At 48.7% G+C, this 20,629-nt stretch overlaps 8 protein-coding genes across 8 annotated transcripts; 6 read left to right on the top strand and 2 right to left on the bottom strand.

Annotated features, from left to right (window-relative positions):
- Window positions 1-1,975: 1,975 nt before the first annotated feature.
- On the top strand, window positions 1,976-3,727 carry F4813DRAFT_339361 (glycoside hydrolase family 64 protein). The gene is made up of 2 exons (XM_049241232.1): window positions 1,976-3,224; window positions 3,436-3,727. The coding sequence occupies exons 1-2, from the start codon at window positions 2,226-2,228 to the stop codon at window positions 3,703-3,705; spliced, it is 1,269 nt and encodes a 422-aa protein (XP_049101610.1). The 5' UTR covers window positions 1,976-2,225; the 3' UTR covers window positions 3,706-3,727.
- Window positions 3,365-4,214, top strand: F4813DRAFT_353595 (uncharacterized protein). The gene has a single exon (XM_049242666.1). It carries the CDS (start codon window positions 3,725-3,727, stop codon window positions 4,112-4,114), a length of 390 nt encoding a protein of 129 aa, XP_049101609.1. The 5' UTR covers window positions 3,365-3,724; the 3' UTR covers window positions 4,115-4,214.
- Window positions 4,215-4,752: 538 nt separating this feature from the next.
- F4813DRAFT_353593 (uncharacterized protein) lies at window positions 4,753-6,739 on the bottom strand. The gene is made up of 4 exons (XM_049242665.1): window positions 6,472-6,739; window positions 5,862-6,413; window positions 5,241-5,798; window positions 4,753-5,181 (listed from the first exon to the last, which is right to left on the bottom strand). The coding sequence occupies exons 2-4, from the start codon at window positions 5,995-5,997 to the stop codon at window positions 5,048-5,050; spliced, it is 828 nt and encodes a 275-aa protein (XP_049101608.1). The 5' UTR covers window positions 5,998-6,413; window positions 6,472-6,739; the 3' UTR covers window positions 4,753-5,047.
- Window positions 6,740-7,120: 381 nt separating this feature from the next.
- On the top strand, window positions 7,121-8,404 carry F4813DRAFT_387747 (SGNH hydrolase; the record flags this gene model as incomplete). Its single annotated transcript, XM_049246597.1, has 1 exon — window positions 7,121-8,404. The coding sequence occupies one exon, from the start codon at window positions 7,121-7,123 to the stop codon at window positions 8,402-8,404; it is 1,284 nt and encodes a 427-aa protein (XP_049101607.1).
- Window positions 8,405-12,879: 4,475 nt separating this feature from the next.
- Window positions 12,880-15,497, top strand: F4813DRAFT_339291 (fork head domain-containing protein). The gene is made up of 2 exons (XM_049241231.1): window positions 12,880-12,899; window positions 12,966-15,497. Exon 2 carries the CDS (start codon window positions 13,110-13,112, stop codon window positions 15,369-15,371), a length of 2,262 nt encoding a protein of 753 aa, XP_049101606.1. The 5' UTR covers window positions 12,880-12,899; window positions 12,966-13,109; the 3' UTR covers window positions 15,372-15,497.
- A 570-nt stretch (window positions 15,498-16,067) lies between these two features.
- Window positions 16,068-16,869, top strand: F4813DRAFT_339216 (uncharacterized protein). Its single transcript, XM_049241230.1, has one exon. The coding sequence runs from the start codon at window positions 16,281-16,283 to the stop codon at window positions 16,713-16,715; it is 435 nt and encodes a 144-aa protein (XP_049101605.1). The 5' UTR covers window positions 16,068-16,280; the 3' UTR covers window positions 16,716-16,869.
- F4813DRAFT_339200 (DUF1649-domain-containing protein) lies at window positions 16,727-17,921 on the bottom strand. Its single transcript, XM_049241229.1, has 3 exons — window positions 17,671-17,921; window positions 17,092-17,430; window positions 16,727-16,926 (listed from the first exon to the last, which is right to left on the bottom strand). Exons 1-3 carry the CDS (start codon window positions 17,744-17,746, stop codon window positions 16,739-16,741), a joined length of 603 nt encoding a protein of 200 aa, XP_049101604.1. The 5' UTR covers window positions 17,747-17,921; the 3' UTR covers window positions 16,727-16,738.
- Window positions 17,922-18,465: 544 nt separating this feature from the next.
- Window positions 18,466-20,523, top strand: F4813DRAFT_339184 (Peroxin-3). Its single transcript, XM_049241228.1, has 3 exons — window positions 18,466-18,710; window positions 18,775-19,154; window positions 19,223-20,523. Exons 1-3 carry the CDS (start codon window positions 18,553-18,555, stop codon window positions 20,353-20,355), a joined length of 1,671 nt encoding a protein of 556 aa, XP_049101603.1. The 5' UTR covers window positions 18,466-18,552; the 3' UTR covers window positions 20,356-20,523.
- Window positions 20,524-20,629: the final 106 nt, after the last annotated feature.

Here is a 20,629-nt window from a genome sequence, read left to right as displayed (position 1 = left end):
CTGTATATCCACAAGCTAGAAACTCCATACCTAGGTGGGTAATTAAAATTTCAGGATAAGAGGGAAATGATATGTCTCACTCCCTTTACAAGAGTGTCTCGTGACGCGCGCTGGATGTGTGCAACCGGCGGACAAGAGGAACTCAACTCGACGATCTCGTCGCAGGGAGGGTAGCCTGGGGCTCCGCCTGGTGACACAACCAACTTTGAGCTCGACCCCAGCTTTGCAGGTTTTCCCCCTCCCCCTCGCACGAGTCATCCGGGCTAGGGAATGCGGAGATGTCTACGTGTACCTAGGGTAAAGGGGAAAGGGGAAAGGGGAAAGGATATCAGGTATCGTGCTAGAGATGGAATGAACTGGAGTTCGTCTGTTAGCGTCTTGACTTACATTAGCATATGTAGGTATATGTATATGTATATGTATACCTAGGTAGAGAAGAGTCTTGAGAGAGAGATATAACGCTAGGTTAGTTAGCTGATGTTTAAGTTGAACTCGATATATGGAGCGGCCCAGTCACATTGTGCGGTAACACTCTCCACCTGCCTGATTGGGGTGGCCCCCCTTCCACACCCCCTTTTCTGCACAACATGTGGTCATGCTTGGAGGCGTTTGGGGCTTCAAATGGGTGGTTTCGCAAGTTCAGAGGCTTGATCGATCGGATGGGGGATCGTGGAGAAGGTAAGCATGTCTTCGGCTTTTTTTTGAATTGGACCGATCCAATTATATAGTAAGTTACATTTACGTAAGTTACATTTATGTAAGTTACATTTATTGTATAGTTATGTATGCCTTGGTACATATGTTAAGCATTCAAGACTAAAGCTTGTGATAATTCAGCATATAGTTATTCGCTACATATGTATTATAATAGTTACGCATATACGTTTAAAAGTAGTAGTTATTGATATTGCAGAATCCCCTGTCGATATTTAAATTATACACTTTTTACTTATACCATCTGTCACCCCCGGATATATATATATATATAGATTTATACTACCATTACGTTATGTAGTCTAAACACCCACACCTTCACTAAACTGTCTCACATCAATCTCCGTAGTATATTATACGTATATCGATCATGACCTTAAGCATCTATACAAATAAACTCTCCGCATTTCTCTTACGTACAAAGACGCCGACGGCCGGCTACGGCCCGACCACCTTCCACCACGATAGTACATTCATGTCGTCTACCGCCGGCCTTCTCCTTTGGCTGTAACCTCCGAGACACCAATGCGCGTGTTCACACAGTTATAATTGGTAACGGCTTTTATTGGATCCGTAGGATGAAACAATCTCATCTAGCCTCGCAGTTTAAGCCTACCCTACAATACGCAAGTCGATGACATACCTTAAACCATTAGGGATTTTCATCATGGATGAGACGTCATACCTCATGTTCCACAGTCACCTTTTTCTCTTTTCCCCTAGTTCCTCTTTTTGTATCCTTCTACCATGTTAGATTCGTTGTTATTGCTTTCGCCCTCGTCAGCCGGCCATGGCTAGATATCCGGATACCACCCATGCTATCATGAAGACCTATCGCTTTCAACACTCTCATGTTTTCTTCTTTGCCATGTGCTATGACATGCATATTATGAGTGGCTTGAAGAGGCTGTGCGAGTACTGCGACCCTATTTGAGATGTCCTTGACCATGGTTCGAATCACATATCACATGAAGTTCGTCACATCGATGACACATGATGCCACTTCTCCTTAGAGCTTGGTTAGATTTTCAAGAAATAATCCAAGCAAAGCCGTCTCCTTGTGGTCGGCGTATATACGACCTATCATGGAGTTGCTTTTTCAGGTACTGGTTGACAGGACTTGCTATCAAATGATCGTAGGCCCAGCTCACAAGCCCGACCTAGGGAAACATATCTTACGTATGCGGTATTTGCTCCTATATGCTCGGTTGGCTTTCATCTCTTCTTGTCGTTCTACGCCTATACCTCTTGATGGTCACAAGTTGCCCCCTCTAACAAGGAATCTCGAGCACATGCCCGCAAAATCTACCTCTAGACTTAGGAGTCTCTTGGAACTCCTATACTCCTAGCTGTATATCTAAAGCTCATCTCACATTTAAATCCAAAGGAAGTTTACATGTTCTCAGAATTTTAAATGTAATCCCATACACCTATCGGCTGAAGTTAGCTCGGCTTCGACTTACTTGCGTCTATAACTATACGTGCTCTGGTAGACTAGGAAATCCGGCAAGATGACGAACCCTACAACCGCGATAGCTATCAAGAACAACACGGGCTCGTCCCAGGCATACGCCTATATCACCGGCCTAGACCTGAACAACAACAACGTCCCGCTGTTCATCCAAGCCGATGGCACGACCGTGTACCGGCCCTCATCGCCGTCTGCGCCCCAGTCGGCTCTCGAAGCCGACGTCTCTATCCCGCTCGGCGAGCCCGGTGCCTTGACCTCCGTCACGATACCCCAGATCGCTGGCGGCCGCATCTGGTTCAGCACAGGCTCCAAGCTGACGTTCCTGCTGAACCCGGGCCCGGCCGTCGTCGAGCCTAGCGTGACCAACTCCGCGGACCCCAACTACAACATCTCATGGGGGTTTTGCGAGTTCACGTACAACTCGCAGCAGCTCTTCGTTAACATCAGCTACGTGGACTTCGTGGGCCCGCTTCCCATCGCCCTCGAGCTGCGCAACACCGCGGGCAACGTCCAGACCGTCCAGGGCATGCCCGCGGGCGGGCTGGACACGGTGGCCGACAAGCTGACGCAGCAGAACGCGGCAGACGGCGCCGGCTGGGATAAGCTGATCGTGAAGGGGCCCGACGGCAAGACGCTGCGCGCGCTGAGCCCGAACAGCGGGCGCGTGGCCGACGCGAACTTGTTCCAGGGGTACTACGACGACTACGTCAACCGCGTGTGGAGCAAGTACGCGTCGACCGACCTGACGATCAACACGCAGGCCTCGTGGGGCGACGTCACCGGGCGCGTGCAGGGCGACCTGCTGACGTTCCCGAACGTGGGCTCCTTTGCGAAGCCCAGCGCCGGCGACATATTCAGCTGCTCGACGGGGCCGTTCGGTAGCTACCCCGAGAACACGCGCGACCAGATGGGCGCGCTGGGCGCGAGGATCGCCGCCGCGTTGAATCGCTCGACGTTGCTGGATGATGCGAAGCAGCCGGACGGGGAGAAGATTGCGAATTACTATAAGACTAGCCCGACGAACCATTATGCGCGTATTGTATGTTTGCTGGGTTTTTATTTTATTTTATTTTCTTTGGCTTGGTTGATATTCCTCCTCCAACCCCCCCTTTTTTTTTCCCCCTTCCCCTTTCCATATATACCTATCTACAATCACACGAACCCCCCCCCCCCCCCCCCCCCCAACTCAATTTAATTATACATATATATGTATATCCATATTTACTAACACGCCCTCCTTCCCCCTCCAGACCCACGAAGTCAACCTCGACGGCCGCGGCTACGCCTTCCCGTACGACGACGTGGTGCCCTCGGGCGACGCGGGCCCAGACCAGGCCGGCACCGTCTTCGACGCCAACCCGGAGCTGCTGACCGTGACGATCGGCGGACCGACTTCAAACGGCGGCAAGGATAAGGACGGCGGCGGGGACAAGACGAAGACCCCGAGCACGACGCCTGCTTGGCTGAGCAAGCTGAAGAGCTGGCTTGACGCGCTGAAGAAGATGCTGCATATCCAGTAGGAGGGCTTGGTTGTTCTGCATGGGTACGGTATATGCCCAACTATCAATCAGCTTTGGCTTCGTTATGTACACTCGCTGTGAACTTTTTTTTTTTGTTTTTTCTTCTTGGCTTCTTGGGCTCGCCTCGGCGTTTGGGGGGGGTGGGCTTTTGTTTTTTATCTGCATGGCAAATGGGAATTTGAATACAGGGTCTAGGATCGGTCGTTTTCTTCTCTTCGTCTTTCGTTGGCCTTGGGGGCTGGTTCATGCATATTACCTTAGGTACATATCATTTCGAGGCTGCATTGCTTTTGGTCCTCATATACCCGGCTATTTAACTGTTTTCTTAGCTGCCCTAGTTTGGATACGGGCAGGGGGGGTGTTATCTGGCTGTTATTTTCAGTCCGTTGTTCATCGAGGCTGGGTCTAGTGATCGATCCTTAATTATTGCCGTTGCTGTATATAGTTCCCCCTTTTCGACCTTGGTCGTGTATATAGTTTGTTTAACACTGACTTGTCATATTTTGTTACCAGTTGGCTTTAAGCTACGTGATACAGGACTGTCGGTTTTTTATAATGTTGTACGTCGTATTGTAAACAAGAAATGAATAAAACTTCCGTGTTTCTACGTAAGACGGGGGCGGTAGAGTTCACTATATGCCTCGGTATTGGATGCCCATTATAAGAGGGCGGTCGATTCATATTGCCTAAGATCCTGTAAGATTAAGTCAGAACTTGGAGACTAGGGAACCATCAGATGGTTGATATGGCTGTCGGTATAGGGTTTGCTCTGTTCGGTTAATATCTACGTCTCTAATTTCTGTGGTGGAAAGATTTATGTAAATGTTTCGATATGGCCATAAGTTCCCTAGGTTAGGTACCTTACTTATCTTCTTAGGGAGACAAGCAGCTATTACGATACCTTATTTAACATCGCCTATCATATAAGAGAAAGACGACAGGGAGAGACCAACCGTTTAGCTATTATGCATTTCGACACTCTATTATTTGTGCCATTTTCGTCTCGAAACACGAATTAGCCACTAATAATTTATGAATAATCCAGAATGAAGAAACTCATGAAATATATTAAGAGCAAGATATAACAAACAAGGAAAGCAACTTCTTCTCCTTAAGAGGGCGGATAACGAGCTATGCTACGTAACTGTGAAAATACTTGATATTATATCATAACTAGTAGTAACAACAACACAGACGCCGCAAAGCGAAAGACGCCTGAGCTTGACGGCGACCCTATACTCATATCGCCGCCCTAGTCAAACAGCGCGAGCCTCGCAGTTCTCAGAAGTCATGAATCATCATTATCATAAGCACCCGTAGCCAGTCCCTACGGCCGGCGAAATTAGTGTCGGTGCAGTTTATTCTTGATCTTCTGCCCGATGCTCTTTTTGTCCTTGTCCTTCTTGTCGTCGTGCTCCAAGGCGTCGTCGTCTTTCGCGCCGCCGACGGGATGGATTCCCTTCTCCCCTAGCAGGCCTGGGTTACTGGTCAGTTATTTACCCCTAATTATACATGAGGTGGCGTGGTGAACTTACGGTCAGCTTCCCTGCCGGCCCCCGGCTTCGTGGCGTCGAAGTCTCCGCCGTCGGCCTGGAGGCCGCTGCTCTTGACGTACTGCTCGCCGGTGCCCTCGCCGGTACTCTTTGCGTTCGGGCCGTCTCCGTCTCCGTCTTCGCCGCTGCTCTTGCTCTCGCTTTCCTTGCCGGGAAGCGGTTTGCTCTCTTCCTTTCCTATTTTACCCGCGTCGCCGCCGTGCTCGCGCGCTATCTCATCGAGCGGCTTAGGTCCAGGGCCATCTAGCTTCTGGGCCTCGTTCAGACCGTCTTCGGTGTCGTTGACATCAGTAGGCGCGGACTTGGGGTTCGTTTTCGGATCCTCTGGGCTGCGCACGTCGTTCTGAGCCTTGGTTGTATCGTCGGGTATGCTCCTTGACTTGAGCTTTGTCGACGGGTTGTCTGGCGTATCCTTGGCTTCTACTGCAGTGCCTGTCTCCTTAGAGAACTGAGCATCTTTAGTGTATTCTGTTGATCTGTTGACCTCGCCATTAGTTTGGCCATTTGTTTCTGCCCTGGCGGCTTGGACTTTAGGATCCTCTGTTTTATAAGTCCATGTTAGTTTCCAATTTGTATGATGATATATCCGAGGAGGAACATTACCAATGTTACCAGCATCGTACGGTTCACCCTTAGAGGTGTCGCCAGTCTGACCCGAGATAGGCTCCGGGCCGTTTTGCTTATTCTCGCCCCAGACAGCCTTAACAGCCGCAGACGCCACGTTGCTTACGGTCTCCATGGTGAATTAAATATAGAGTAATATGCCGGATTATGTATATACCTACCTAGGTGTGTAGGTATGTAGGTATGTAGGTATGTAGGAAGGTTAGTATCTAATGTCGTATTCTTGGCTGTCAAGGAATATAAAGCTTGCTTATGTTTGGGTCGTAAAGGGTCGTGTAAATCTGGAGAATTAAGAACGGCCAAGACTCGGTGGTAGGGCAGGTATATATGGATATATTTGCTACATAGACTACAACAGGATAGAGCGGGCTTGTCTCTGACGTCTTTTATGATGGCATACGACGGGTTCCCTGTAAGGGAAGAATGACCGCTTAAGACGGCAAGGTGAACGCACAAAGAGGTTCCTTGCAAGCCCCGTATTCCTTCCTTTCGGCATACGAGGGTATGTGGCTTGACTACATGAAGCCGAATCTGGGATTGAAGCTTTAGATTGGTCGCCGCTGACCTACCTACCTAGACATACACTGACCTATACTGACTTGTACGTAAGAGCTACAATGTGCCACGGCCAGGTAGATATCAAGATACCAGGAGGATATGAGGAATACTTAGATGGGCGATGACGTTGGTGGGGTTAAAAGAGATGTTGACGTCATTGTGTTTCTAGCTCGGAACCGTTTTGAGCTTATGTACCTAACATATGAGCTACAGCAAGAAGCAAGTGCTTGTCAGCTGTTTCCACTCTTTAACTTTATAATCTATGCCGCTTAAATGACGAAGATTATCCGAAAGAATAGGTACATAGGTAGGTAGTGAATGAATGCCGTTACCAACCGGTCGGGAATTTTAAGATTTTCTACATACATGTAGTAACTATAGATAACCAGATATGTAATCAGATAACCAGATAACCGCCAAACCAGAAGCAATCAGGACCGCATGTGCATAAGGCATTGGCTCAACTCTTCCCATTGGCTTGGTCTTGTGACTTCACCTTGTGATTTGCGGCACAATGCAGACAACGCCGTCGACGTGACCTCGTTCGTCTTATCTCCTAAATAGCTGCCTAGATCTACTACATGTCTACATATCTACATTCATATATTATATATTTTACATAGTACCTCAAGTTCGGGAACTTATACTACTCCAACTATGTATCTTGACATATGGCCTCAATGAAGCCTAGCTTCGCTATGCGCCTGGCTGCCGTACTCACCTTTGTTGTCTCCTCCGGAGTTGGAGTTGTTTCTGGTCGCGCGTTTCAACAGCGTCGACTAATCGCTCCGGAGGGCCAATATGTTATCGGAAACAGCATGTCAGGCCATCATCGACAGCCGCCACTCCCTATCTCCTCGGCTTCATCGGATGACATTAGCTCAGTAACCGGCTTCGTTGCTTTGGGTGATTCCTATAGTGCTAGAATTGGCACTGGCGTAGATGGCAAGGAGAATGATTGTCGGCAGGGTTTAGGTGCTCATAGTGTTTTAATCGCTTCCGATTTGTTGGCCAGCCGAGGCGGACGGAATTCTACGACGTTCCAATTTCTATCTTGTACAGGAGCCACGACCCAAGAAGTTCTGTCCAGTCGTGATACCAATCATGATAGCCAGATCGATGCTTTCAACGCTTCACTACCAGTAGACTTTGCGCTGTTGTCAATCGGTGGGAACGATCTTGGCTTCTTTGACTTAATGAATGCATGTGTGTTTCGCTTCTACAACTTCTACTCTGGTACCTGCGAGACGGCGCTCAAGAACACACGGGACCAAATCGAGAGCGATGAATTCGAACACCGCCTGGAGATCATCATCATGGAAATCCTCGACAAGGTCCGTTGGGAGAAGAAGCCCTCCTTCACAATTACGGTTACGGGATACGCCCGGTTCTTTAACGATGTCACTGACGACTGCGACGAGATGAGCTTTGGCGTCTGGTGGCGCGGGCCAAAGCTGAGAAAGGACCTGAGGAGTCAGATGAATACGATGGTACTCACCGTCAATGCCAAGATCCGTAAGACCATCAACACGATAAACTCGCGGTTTACCAAGGATAAGGTCATCTTTATTGATTATGACAAGGGGTTCGATGGTCATCGGTTCTGCGAGGAGGGTGTGGAAGAGCCTGATTACGACCGCAAAGATACGTGGTTTTTCCTCGTAGGCGGCCCGGATAACGCCAGGAATGGAACCCGATCAAATCATGTTTCTGACCTTCAGACTTTGCCCCCAAGATCGGCTCTGGTTGACCCGTTGTCGTGTCTTGAGCCCGCGCAAGCATCAGGGGATTGGGGCCGATTGGCTTTGTGTTATATGGCCATGGCGAAGCATCGAGACCCGAACTTACAGCTTGCCCGTGGAGACTTGGTTGCTGAAAACTCGATGTGGTACGTCCCAACATATTACGGCAAGACGTTCCATCCCAGGTCTCTTGGCCACGAGGTCATGAGAAATAAAATATGAGGTATGGCAAACACTAGAATAATTGGCCGGTTTAGCATCTTGCTTGCAATATTGGTATGTACGGTACCGAGTTTTCATTCTGACAACCACGTACGTAGGTACTTTCTACGCTACGCCTCGTAGAATAGGGCCCCCTTAAGGATGACAACGCCCCTTTGTGGTTGCTTTTCAGAATGCCATCGTCCGAACTACTGGCTCGCCTGTTTTTACACCTGTAGTCGGGCACTCCGAACTGGTAGTTTCTTTCTGGCTATTTCACGAAGAGCTCGTCTTATTATTATATAACCCGTGTAATCTGATTTTCACTCACTTATAACATATTGTGATCAAAATGGTCTGCTAGGCTCAGTATAGTATTCGCGGGGAGGAGCATAATAACCAATTACCTGTACCGGTCTAACCAATTGGTATAATTTGTTTGAGGGGTTTCAGAATAGTGTCTTAGTATGCCCAATTAGACACAATATATCCAGCATACATCAATAAACATCTTCTTGAAGGCTGAGGGAGTGATAGTAATAATCTTGTACCAGTTTGAGTGACTGAGTCCCTTTCACGAAAAGGGGCCACCAGTATGCAGACTTTCACAACCGTCTCCACTGAATGATAGCCTATTCGAAGGATAGGCTAAAGAAGCAATAGCTTAGAAACACGGACCTGAAATCTGACCTGTAAATCCTTCAATTCCTCCAAGCAACTGTCAGAATGCTACCAATGAACCAACCGACTAGCAATAGAGGTTTGACCTAAACAAAGATGATTCATTGTGTCCGGTCTCAGACGACCAGACCAATACTGGTCCGGATCCGTGGTAGGTCTTTCGACTCGATCTGACCAAGACCTGCTGAAGCTGTCCTAGAGCCATTGCCTCTATCACCTGGCCGTATCCGCATTGCCAGTCATTCACGTTGGGCGCCGATGACGCCCAGCGTGAGCCTCGCCTGACCTACTAACACACACACACACACCCTCCGGCCTCACATGGCTCACCAAAGACCTCGCGCCAATTTCGACAGCGCGAACAGCGGCGACGGGCAATTTGGGGGGTTGTCTCTCGTCAGCGTAAGAGTAGTGGCCATTGCGCATTTCAAGGCTGCGCTGGAGGAGGGCCGTGTCTGAATAGGTATGCTTCACCGTCTATTCTAGCTGACGCTCCATGGTATTACCGGGTGAAGGGTATGGCTCGACGATTACTGGGGAGTGCTTATAGACAACTGTTTACCGCTATGTAGGTTCGTGGGGAAACTCAGCTATCATACATAGTATGGCCTACTATGACCAGGCATCTCACGGAGGAGACGGACCTTTGGGGTCTTGGCCAGTCCGATGGCGGCCACGGGCCTGGAATTGCCGTGTTTCATAATTTATTGCATCTCGTAAGGCGTCTGGAAACACGATGTCGGGCACGTCATTGGCGTTTGTTTAATTTCTGCCTCATTGCTTATTGTTTATTGCTTAGTGTATGCATTGTACTCGAGGTTATTCTCAACATTTCTCAAATACTATGCTATGCATATGTCCGTGCGTATCGATCGAGGCCTCTTACTATTATACTAGACTAGACTATACTATGTATACTATGCTTTGCACTATACCATTTGCACTTTGCGATTCAATGCGATGTCCGTACTGACGCGGCACAAAGGTTCGTAGTTGGTTGACCTGCCTAATTAGGGGTTAATGGGAAGCGAATAACGCAGGGATACGCGGTCAAACCCCAAGGCAGATCGCGAATCAACGGTGAACTTGGAAGATATCAATTTTTATTTAGTATGATAACGTATGTGTTATAGCAGTATGATATGTATTACCTATGTTATGTAGTAAGAATTTGAAGAATACTACTATTAATGTGTGATCAAAACTGGCATGGTACGACTCTGGAAAAATACGATTCCTGCCAATGGAAGATGGCAAAAAGGTCATGGATGGCCCTGGATCGCCGTGCTGCTGCTGCTGGCCGAAGTGGCGACGATAAGACTACGGATGCGGCCCCATGCCGGAAACTGAACTTACCTCTCTGCTCTGCTGGGAATTATTCTGCAGTGGCTTCATCTCGGCAGCCGCCCGGCTTATGTGGTTCACTGCCGAACTGACAGACTGGCTCGTTTAATTAATTAAGCCAGAAAGGGTGCGTTGAGTTGTACAGTAGCTTTACCGTGGCGCATGGAGATGGCGTACAAGAGATAATTAGGTATTTACACTTTTCTGGCGCACGTCCACGACATTGTTTTAAGGCTGTCCGGGATAGATGATTCACATGGCTCGTACTTGAAATTGATCGGAAACATAAATTCGATCGTGTCTGAGTACGGCGGTAGTACGTTTTGGTAGTTTAATTAGAAAGTTGAGTCAGGAAGGCTTTAGTCTAAGACGGGCCTAAGGTGATCGTCGGAATTGGAATGGAGTTTAATGGGACCCGGCTGTCAGGCCATGATATCATGGCTCGTTGTATTCTTGGTTTTGCATACTATGTACTATGTAGTTCGGGCGTATCAAGATGGCGCCGGCAGATGTGGAATTCCAAGGTGCTAGGATGGGATTGAAATTTAACATGTTCGTGCCAACTATATACCCCTTTTCGTATACGAACCAGACCTTCGGGTTAGAAAGCAGGTGTTTACACAGACAAATGTCAAGAATAGGGAATGAGCACATTCTATATGTATTGAATATCTCAGTGTATATAGTGCCATTTACATTTGATACATTTAATATCGAGTCTAGGTAAGAACAAATAGTTGCGCGTGTGTATTGACCTTAGGTACCCGATAGCACGGGATAAGACTAAGACAAGGTTCGAAATGGATTAGTTACTATAATAGGAAAGATACATCGCATTATGTACCTGTTATGCACCTCTTATGCAGTAACGTACATAATTAACCTTTTATGGCTTGCCAAGGTGGTATGAAGTTAAAGGTACCACTCTGATTGGCTAGACGCGCTCTTCAGGCATAACAAAGGAAACGCCACGGCGACGCGCCTTCGCGTTCCAATCACTTCTCTTCATCTTCTTAATCCTCAAACACTTTGCACACTTTGCAGCAAGTACGCGCGACCTTCGCGACCAATCATTTTCACTTTATCTCGCCAATTTTAAACACTCGTACCATCTTCAGCTGCCTTTATTCTGCACTTTGCACTTTATTCTGCACAGTCACCAACTATTATAATCCGTACAAGCTGAGAAGAAATCTAAAGAACTTTTGGGGAATAATCAGTGTGACGCGGCCCTTTCAAGTCCGAGTCTCAAGTCCCAACAGTACATTACATAGGTACATACCTAAGGTTGTTTGCTTCGCATTCCTGGGAAGCCTTTAACTCCGCCCTCTTCGGCTTCTGCCATTACCTAAGTAGTAGCAACCACCATCATATCATCATCATCATCATCACCATCACCTACCGTTGATAGGTCATCCTAATTCCAACCTATTGATATCTGATATCTTTTGCGCTACCGCAGTAAACACACCCAGACAACCTCCAAACAACTCCAACTCCAACAGACAAGATCTTCGCAATTACGAGCATATCGTTCGCATCCATCTTGCTGCTAGGTACATACATATCTTGTTATCCTGCACAGCCCATCCGGCAATCGTAGGTCAAAAAAAGACCAAAGAAACCAAAAAGGCAGGGTTCTGGCCTGCTTCGAGACTGCATAATCATCAAAACTGGCCAACCATAGCACGTGCAGAAGCACATCTTTGCAAATTCTCCCACTCCGTATGTAGAAACTAGGATTCTTCTTGACATTCCTTGCAAATTGGTCTGTCAAGTCTTGTTTAAAACAACCCTTGTTAGCACTTGCCATGGTCGTATCAGCCCACGACGCTATCAACCAATCATATCTTACATTTTACCTCCATCTTCCCATCTTCCCATCCGCACATCCACCGGCGGGTCTACCTAAGTGGATCTTTTGCTGAGCTGGCGTTCTGCTCTCTGCCAATCCTGGCACACTCTATGCTATTTCCATTAACCCTATTCGGTCTCCCCGGTCCTGGTTCAATCTATTCTCTGCGTGCCGACCTTGCAGCCTTCGTAGGCTCGACACACCCTCTGACCCTTCACTTCGACTCTTTTGCTAGTTGGTCTTGACCCAAAAAAGGCCCAAAGGCATTCCTGTGCTTCTATCGCACCTGTAACGCCCGCATACCTAAACCAGCAATAGTCCAAGGTCGCGGAAACCATTCCAGTATCTCGATCCCATCCCCCACGAACCGGCTCTCCCCATCTCCTCCGTCTCCTTTCCATCCCCTCTTCTTTCTCCATCGTTTCCCTCCATCCATCGGCAACCTTCTCCATTACTACTATCTACGATATCAATGACAGCATTACAGCGACCATTGTGTATATCGTTATTTGAACTTTACGACAGCGGTTCACTTTTGAGACCTTCTATGCTGTAGGCACGTCAAAGTGCCTGATATCTGGCGCGCCACAGGCAACCCTTGCTTCGTGGCTCCACAGCTAATTAAAGTCACCCACCGTGAGTTCTCACTAAGTACTAGATCGTTCCATTTTCACCAATCTCTCAATCGTTACGCAGTCTAAGAAGCGGGAACAAGAACAAGAACCTGAACTCACAAACGAAACTACACTTTAAGTCACACATCAATCGTATCTACATCCTAACCGACGTCAATAGCAAATATAATAGTATTGCCGAGCGACGAACAACGTATAAACATTGGCCAATATGGTCAAACCATCGCTTTTGTCGGCCAACTCTGAGCCGCTTCACATATTTCAAGATGACTACTTGGACCAGCCCGCCCCATCTATCAGCCGGGCACCGATGCCCTCGGTTAACAAACAGCACTCTCCTCGCCGGGCTCTACAAAGCTCAAATGGAAACGTAATATTTAATCCGCCCAATGCGCACGCGAAGCAGCATTCACCGTTCAAGCCAACCGGACGCACCGCCTCCTCCCCGATGACACCGCTCAGATCGCATGGCAGCAAGCTCAATGCCGTATCGATACTACCGCCGGCGTCTCATGGACAGACAACAGATTCGATGCAGAAGAAACAGCCGTTAATGTCGAGATTCAAGACGGTTGTTCAAAAGCCGCCCGTGGAAGCAAATGCAAGTTACGGAAAAGAGAATGTTCATCCTACGCTATATCCCGCGCCGTCTACCTTCAATCTAAGCCTGGAGAACTACTATCAGAGTGCACCCCCCAGGAAGCGAGCATTACTTGAAGCCGCCCCAATTCAGGACTCGAGACCCGCGAAGAAGGCCAAACTGGAAGAATCTCCCTTACCGCCACCCGATTCCTTCCCCGCGATTGAGGACACTGGCGCGAAACCATCATATAGCTATGCTCAACTGATCGGAATGGCAATTTTACGTGCCCCTCAAAGGCGACTCACTCTCTCACAGATCTACAAGTGGATTTCGGATAACTTCTCCTTCTATAGCGCTCAAGATGCGGGGTGGCAAAATAGCATTAGACACAATCTCTCCCTCAACAAGGCCTTTATCAAACAGGAGCGACCAAAGGACGACCCGGGCAAGGGTAACTACTGGGCCATAGAGCCTGGAATGGAGCATCAGTTTATGAGAGAGAAGCAGAGTAAGAAATCTACAGCAAACATGGGAAACACCCCTTTTATGTCTAGTCGGGTCGAGCCTCCGCGCATTGAGCCTACTAGTTTCCATGATGGTCTACCTTCTCTACCTCCAGTGCTCCCAGCACAACCGAACCCATATATCCATGATTCGATGCTATCACAAGACTTAGGCCAAGCTGGACCTGAAGTCTCGTCTGATGCTACTATTCCGCTATCCGACAATGTCGGACCAGAAGAGCAACCGGACAAGAGCCAGGAACAAGGGCAACCTCCGGAGAGTGGTGCATATTCTCCTCTCCCTCCTGCTATACATTCATCGCCCCCGATTCCTCGTCGAATGGAAGCTCGGAGCAATACTCCGCCTCCAACTAGGAGAGAGCTTCCTTCATCTGGCCCTCACAAGCGTGGCCATGGGCGCAAGTACGCTTCGATGGACGCCTGTATGGATGACAGTGGATATATCTCGTCTTTGGAGTCATCGGCTATGCGCCCTAGAGGTAATCGAATCCTTAGTTCGGGAACTGATCGTCCCCGAATCAAGCGAGGACGTGCCGAAGAAGAGATTGCGCGGCTTCGTGCCTCATCCTATGATAGTCCTACTAAGGGACGTCCTTTTGAGTTTGCCCCTCCCTCTTCATCACCACTAAGACGGACAAACGGCGCTGGTCAGATGCTACCTCCTCTGACACCCGCTGTTAAAATAAAGCCGCCTCCGAAGCCTCCTGCTTCCGTTTCGCCTAACACGAACCTACGCATACACAGGGACAATGTTAGGTCCATGCTTAACTCGCCTCTTCGTCGTGTTAGCAACATAACTGAGGATACAATGCCGTGGAGTCCAGCATTCCAAATAGACGATTCGCTGTTTAACTTTAACGATTTCATCACGGACCCTGCAGAGTTTGATATATACCAAGATCAGTCCTTAGATCAATTCTTTGGGGCTGCGGATAATGGCTCTCCCCTGAAGCGCTCGGCTAGGAGGGGTCGCCTTGACCGATCTGTATCTACAAGTGTCCTTGGTGACCTAACAAACTCTGCATCCAAACGATCGATTACGTCGGCTCCCTTGCTGAAGGCATCGGCTTCAACAACTCCTCTGTCGTATGAGACCCCAAGTAAGGTGTTCGAAGACATATCCTCCCCCAGTAAAATATTCATGCAGTCTCCTACAAAGAATGCTTCTTCTACGAAGAACAATTGGATGGGCCTGGAAGACTTTTGCACCTCCCAATTCTTCGAGGACGACGCGGACGAGGGTACTGGTATAGATATCCTTCAGGGCTTTGAGAGAATCAGTGGTAGCCAACCCACTCGCGGCCTACCTGCTTCCTCCAAATCCTCGAAGCCGGCTTTAGGTCGTAGTTTTACGACCAAATTTTAACGCGCCTGCGCTGCACCCCTAGGGGTGGCAATATCACATTGATGATGATTACGAATAATGAACCTCATTGCATCCCGGATATCTTCGATTCGATTGCGTTGAATACGCTACCTACCTTCGACGAATATAGACCTTTTCGCCTACCTTCTCGCCCCGCGGCCGGCGTTCTTGCCTATTGTTTGATATCATAATGACGACACGTGTCAAGTACATATTTCATCACAACGCCTACATAATGAGATCTGGATTTTCTCATTTGCTTTTTGCTTGGGTTTTGTCTGGCGCAGATTCAGGGTGGACTATCTTCATAGTCTCCCCTATACACGCGCCCTTTAGCCTATGACCTTTAGTGGATACGCGGGAGCATGCGATAAGGCGTTGGTTGGATGGAATGTCCTTGCAAAGAAAGGAAGGCGGGGAAATCAAGGAATTGTGTTGAGGCATAGTGCCTCCGGAGGAGTTTTGCGAGTTGGAGAGACCCATACTCGGTTGAGATGGGATATGTTGCTCTAGTGATAATTTTTCTACTTTTTGCCTGCGAGGACGGATGGACAGCTAGGATAGCCCATGTACGGCGGACAATTACTGGAGTTAGGGTTCATCTTGCGATGCTTTTCTATCAGTACCTACTTATCTACGTAGTACTCAGTCCGGTCTTATACCGCAACTTCGACCTCCCTTTTTTCATCTGAACAATCTTGGATCTGTATGATGGGTCCTATTTCTATTGTGACTTGTGCCGTAAGAACATGAACATGCCCGCATGTCTAGATCAATATGATACTATCATCACGATGCTCTGAAGGACTTTGTGTAGCTGGCTCGTGGTGCATACAATGTATTTACTTACGATGGGGGTATCAATCGGTGATGTAGTTGTAGTTGTAGTTATAATTACACCGGCCTACCATGACGAAATCCGCGAAGAAGCCCAAGTCTATCGTAGGGGGATCAGATTTCCCTGAGCGCCGTTTCCCAGTCCAGAAGTTACAGGTAGTTAACATGAACGCCTTTCCCTTTCCCCTTGCTCCGAATACTTTTTTGGGTGCTCGCTGCCCCCCTTTCCTTCGCTTCCCCCGCTCGTTGGTTCACGAAGCGTTCCGTTACGTTGCCATTATAACCTCCGCTCCCTCCTTAGTTGTTAGTTGGTTGGTTGGATGGTTAGATATTTATTCCCACTTCGACCAGCCTATGCCCGGATTCTATGCGTGTCCTGTTCCTGCGCCTGCCTATATAAGTATGTATGTGCATATCCCGTATCCGCCTACGCAGCCATATATGTCCCTTTGCCCAGCTACGGCGTGTTTATTGTTGATGTTGAAGTTATCCGACAGAGGGCCCTAAATAAGTAGTATTGGCTTTAATACCTAGTATATGCCAATTCGGGTGGCCCAGCCTGCGTCTTTTTGGTTCACGTTGATTTGGTAGGGGAAGGGGTTGGCCTCGCTGGTGGTTATGGGTGGGATGTGGTCTTTGTGGGTGTTGACGCTGGTTACGATCTTCATAACGCTTGTTAGGAGGGTTTGCTCCATGGCTTTGCGGACTTTGGCGCGTTCTGTGTGGGTTGCTTGTTAGCGGATATAATCTACGTTTTATTTTACTGTAGTATTTCATATGGGATTCACATGGGATTGTATGCCTGGCGTGGATAGCTAGGTAGATAGAAGGAGAAGGGCGGTAAGGGATATATATATATAGATAGGGGGGGAGGGAGACAAACCGCTCTCTGTACGCGGTTCCGCTACGGTGACTTTCACCGTCCAGGATTCCCAACAAACTTCCTCGTCGCCGCCGCCGTAGGGAAGATACCAGGTCTTGCGGCGCTTCTTCTCGAAGAACTGGACCGAGATGTTACCGCGGCCGCCAGCGCTGCGGTGAGAATGCGTGTGCGAATGTGTTCGTTCGGCATCGAGTTCGCGCGCGAGCTCAGCGGCACGCTTCTCGATCATAGTATCCAGCTCGGCATCTTCGACGTACGGCAGCGTAATATCGAGGACCTCGCGCGAACGCGGCAACAGCGACGGGAAGAAGCGATGGAAGAAGATGGTGTGTAAAATTCCTGTGTTGGGAGCTCTACGAGTTAGCCTTTGCTTGGGTATATAGAGATATATTTATAGGTAGGCAGATCTGTGGGGAGACGCAGAGGTGGATGCGGGATATGGGGATCTAGCTTCGTGGACGACGGCGGATGGATGGATGGATGGATGGACGAGCGAGTGATGATGATAGGTAGAAGGACAACAACGATGACGGTCGCGGGGGCATATGATTGGATAGATGGATAGATGGATTTTAATACCTCTCACCACATCGCGAACGGAAGCCGGGTCGGCAAAAGCCTCGAGGATGAACTCTTGAGGTGTTTGTTGTTCCATAGTATAGTTTGCCAAGTCGGGGATGGTTCTGGGTTGTTAGGAGGAAGTTTTAGGGACTGTTGACCTTCCCGAGACCGTCTATCAGCAGACGCCGGCACGATGGATAGATGATCATCAGTCTGATGCGTCTGATGGAGGGGTCCCGACAAAGGGGCTGAGCCGGAGGGGGAAAGACTTGGAACGTGGGGTGAAAATGGACCAGTACGAAGTACATACTAGTATGTACAACAATACATAGTGGACATGTACCAATGCGTCATATTAGCCACATTTAATTCTGTGGCTTCTACCTAACTACATGTAGTGTATGTACACTATTTAGGTATCTACCTATGTACCTAAGCTTAGCATGGTGCAACATACCTAAAATCACACACTAGGTTAGCTGCAGGGGGTTGCATACGATCAGGTGCTTATCTTATCAATTGCTAATTGCTAAGGTAAGGCTAGGTACCTAAGGTTAGGTTAACTAGCAGGTTCTATAGGTTAGGTTAGGTACCTTTTACCGTGCTGGACGATTCGCGCGCTTGGACCGAGGCACACGTCAGAACCGAACCTTATTGAATGTGATTTCCAGGTGAAAGACTGGCTGCAGGTTGGTTGCATACCTCAACTCAAAAGCTCCCCCTAGAGCCTTCCAATACAAGCCTTCCAATGCTACAGTCAATGCTAAGGTACCTCTGACCTAAAAAGTTACAACGCAATACAACTATCTCAAAACACCAAAGCCTAAGCCTTAAGCACTAAATCATTGATTCTATTTCTGAGGTCTTCCACCCCCCCCGAACCTTCTTCAGGGGCCCAGCATGATATCAGCTACACGGCGATGGCTCCGCCGTAATAGAACCCCAATAGCCATTGGTGCCGGCGTCGTTGGCGCTGGCTACTTGGCTACTCAATATGTCTTAAACAAGATCAATGACGCGCGTGAGCGCATGAGCAGCGATCGCATCGCGAAGGAGAAGTAAGATCGCGTTTTCACAGCCTCCTTCGGGAAACCACCAATAAACCTTCTAACAATTCCTTAGCCTTCGACGTCGGTTCGAGCAGAACCAGGAAGACTGCACATTTACAGTCTTAGCATTGCTGCCGACCGCGACTACGAATATACTCGAGACCATGAACACCGAAAGGATCACGCTCGAGATTCAGCAGATGAAGGGCAGCAAGGCTCTGCGCAATAACGGCGAATCGTCAGCTGCACCTCCTAGCATTGCTGATACTACTTTAACCGAGGAAGAGGGAAAAAGTATCGCGAGTTTACCGAGCGAGAGTGGCGTATTTACCAGCCAGATGACGATATCGTCTGTGTCTAATGCAGGAGATGGCTCCCAAGATGGCGGTCAGCAGTCCATGCAGAGATTGAGAAAAACGAAGAGACAATTATGGGATGATTTAACAATAAGCTGTGAGTTCCCCTTTTGAAGCCAGTTCGAGCTATGCTCTCTATTTTTAGGCTAATTACTGTTTCTCTAGCAATAACGCGTGCTTTTACTCTCGTATACACTTTGGCCCTTCTTACTATGCTCACGCGGGTCCAACTCAATCTCTTGGGCCGACGTAGCTATTTATCGAGTGTAGTGTCTCTAGCTACAGGGACAGCGCAGTCTACAATCAGCTTAGAAAATAACGATGATGACAACACGGAGCACTCATACGGCAGCGACTTTGAGACGAACCGGAAATACCTAACCTTCAGCTGGTGGCTGCTGCACCGTGGCTGGGTTGAGATCATGGAGAACGTCGAGGGTGCCGTTCGCGACGTCTTCGGACACCTCAGTCCCCGTGACCTGCTGAGCTTCGACACCTTCTCACAGCTTACGCTCGAGGTTCGTAAGAAGATGGAGAGCAGGGCAGAAGAGACCAGCGAGTCGAGGCCAGGCTCCAAGTGGCTACCATTCCTACTACCCCCTACTAAGATGGAAGACTTTGTTCTCCGGGAGTCGGGCGTCTTGGGTGACAACACGGCAGCGTCTACTCAACCGGATAGTTCATCGGCATCGGCATCTTCGGAGACGCCACTCCGTCGTCTCCTAGACGAGACTTCGGACCTCATTGAGTCTCCTCCCTTCACGCGCGTTCTGACGCTCCTCCTCGACGCTGGGTTCTCTACTCTCCTATATAAGAAAGTACTGCCAGGCGCCTTCCAAACACCAGGAACACCCTTTACCGCCCCTCCCTCGTCAGACTTGGGAGCGCTAGTCGGTCAGCAGGCAGCCGTGAAGGCTGCCGGCTCCAAGGTTGTTCTATTGCCTAAGATCCTATCGGTGCTCACGCGACAGGCCCACGCCATCGGCAATGGTATGCCCAACGAGTACCTACAGGAGATGGAGCAGGTACGCGACCTAGAAGCCTTCGCAGCTGTTGTCTATTCGAGCAACTGGGAGAACGAAATCCAGGACTCGGAGAACCTAGCTGCGGCACGGGCCGCTGACGAGACGGCGAGCAATAGCAATCTGCATGTACCAGAAGGCAGCAACGTGGGTCGGTTCTCGCAGGTCTCTACTCTGGGCGAGGAGAGCATGGTCATAGTCGACCCGTCGCAGTCGCAAATCTCGCAGACGCAGTCCTCGTTCGACACGGCATGGGAGCGAGCGACGGATCGGTAAAAGTTAGAAGATGAACGATATGGCATGATAGAACATGATTACTATGTGAACTCTGGATACTGACGTAACTAGTTATAACGAAATGAAATGCACATCATTGGATCATGCAAGGAGGGACATAATGGGGTTGGATTTTTCTTTTCTTGACGAGGATACATCATAGCGCGTGCATTACAACTGCCAGCTTTTCAAGCAGCTTTACATAGAGGGCTACATACATGTATATACATGTGCCAGTACTGCGGATATCGAAGCTTCAAGTAAGCCTCTCGGT

Source organism: Daldinia decipiens (genome assembly GCF_022478715.1).
Source record: "Daldinia decipiens strain CBS 113046 unplaced genomic scaffold F4813scaffold_9, whole genome shotgun sequence".
In the NCBI taxonomy this organism is placed as follows: domain Eukaryota; kingdom Fungi; phylum Ascomycota; class Sordariomycetes; order Xylariales; family Hypoxylaceae; genus Daldinia; species Daldinia decipiens.
Note: the sequence above shows the minus strand (reverse complement) of the source record. Positions and strands in the feature narration are given on the sequence as shown.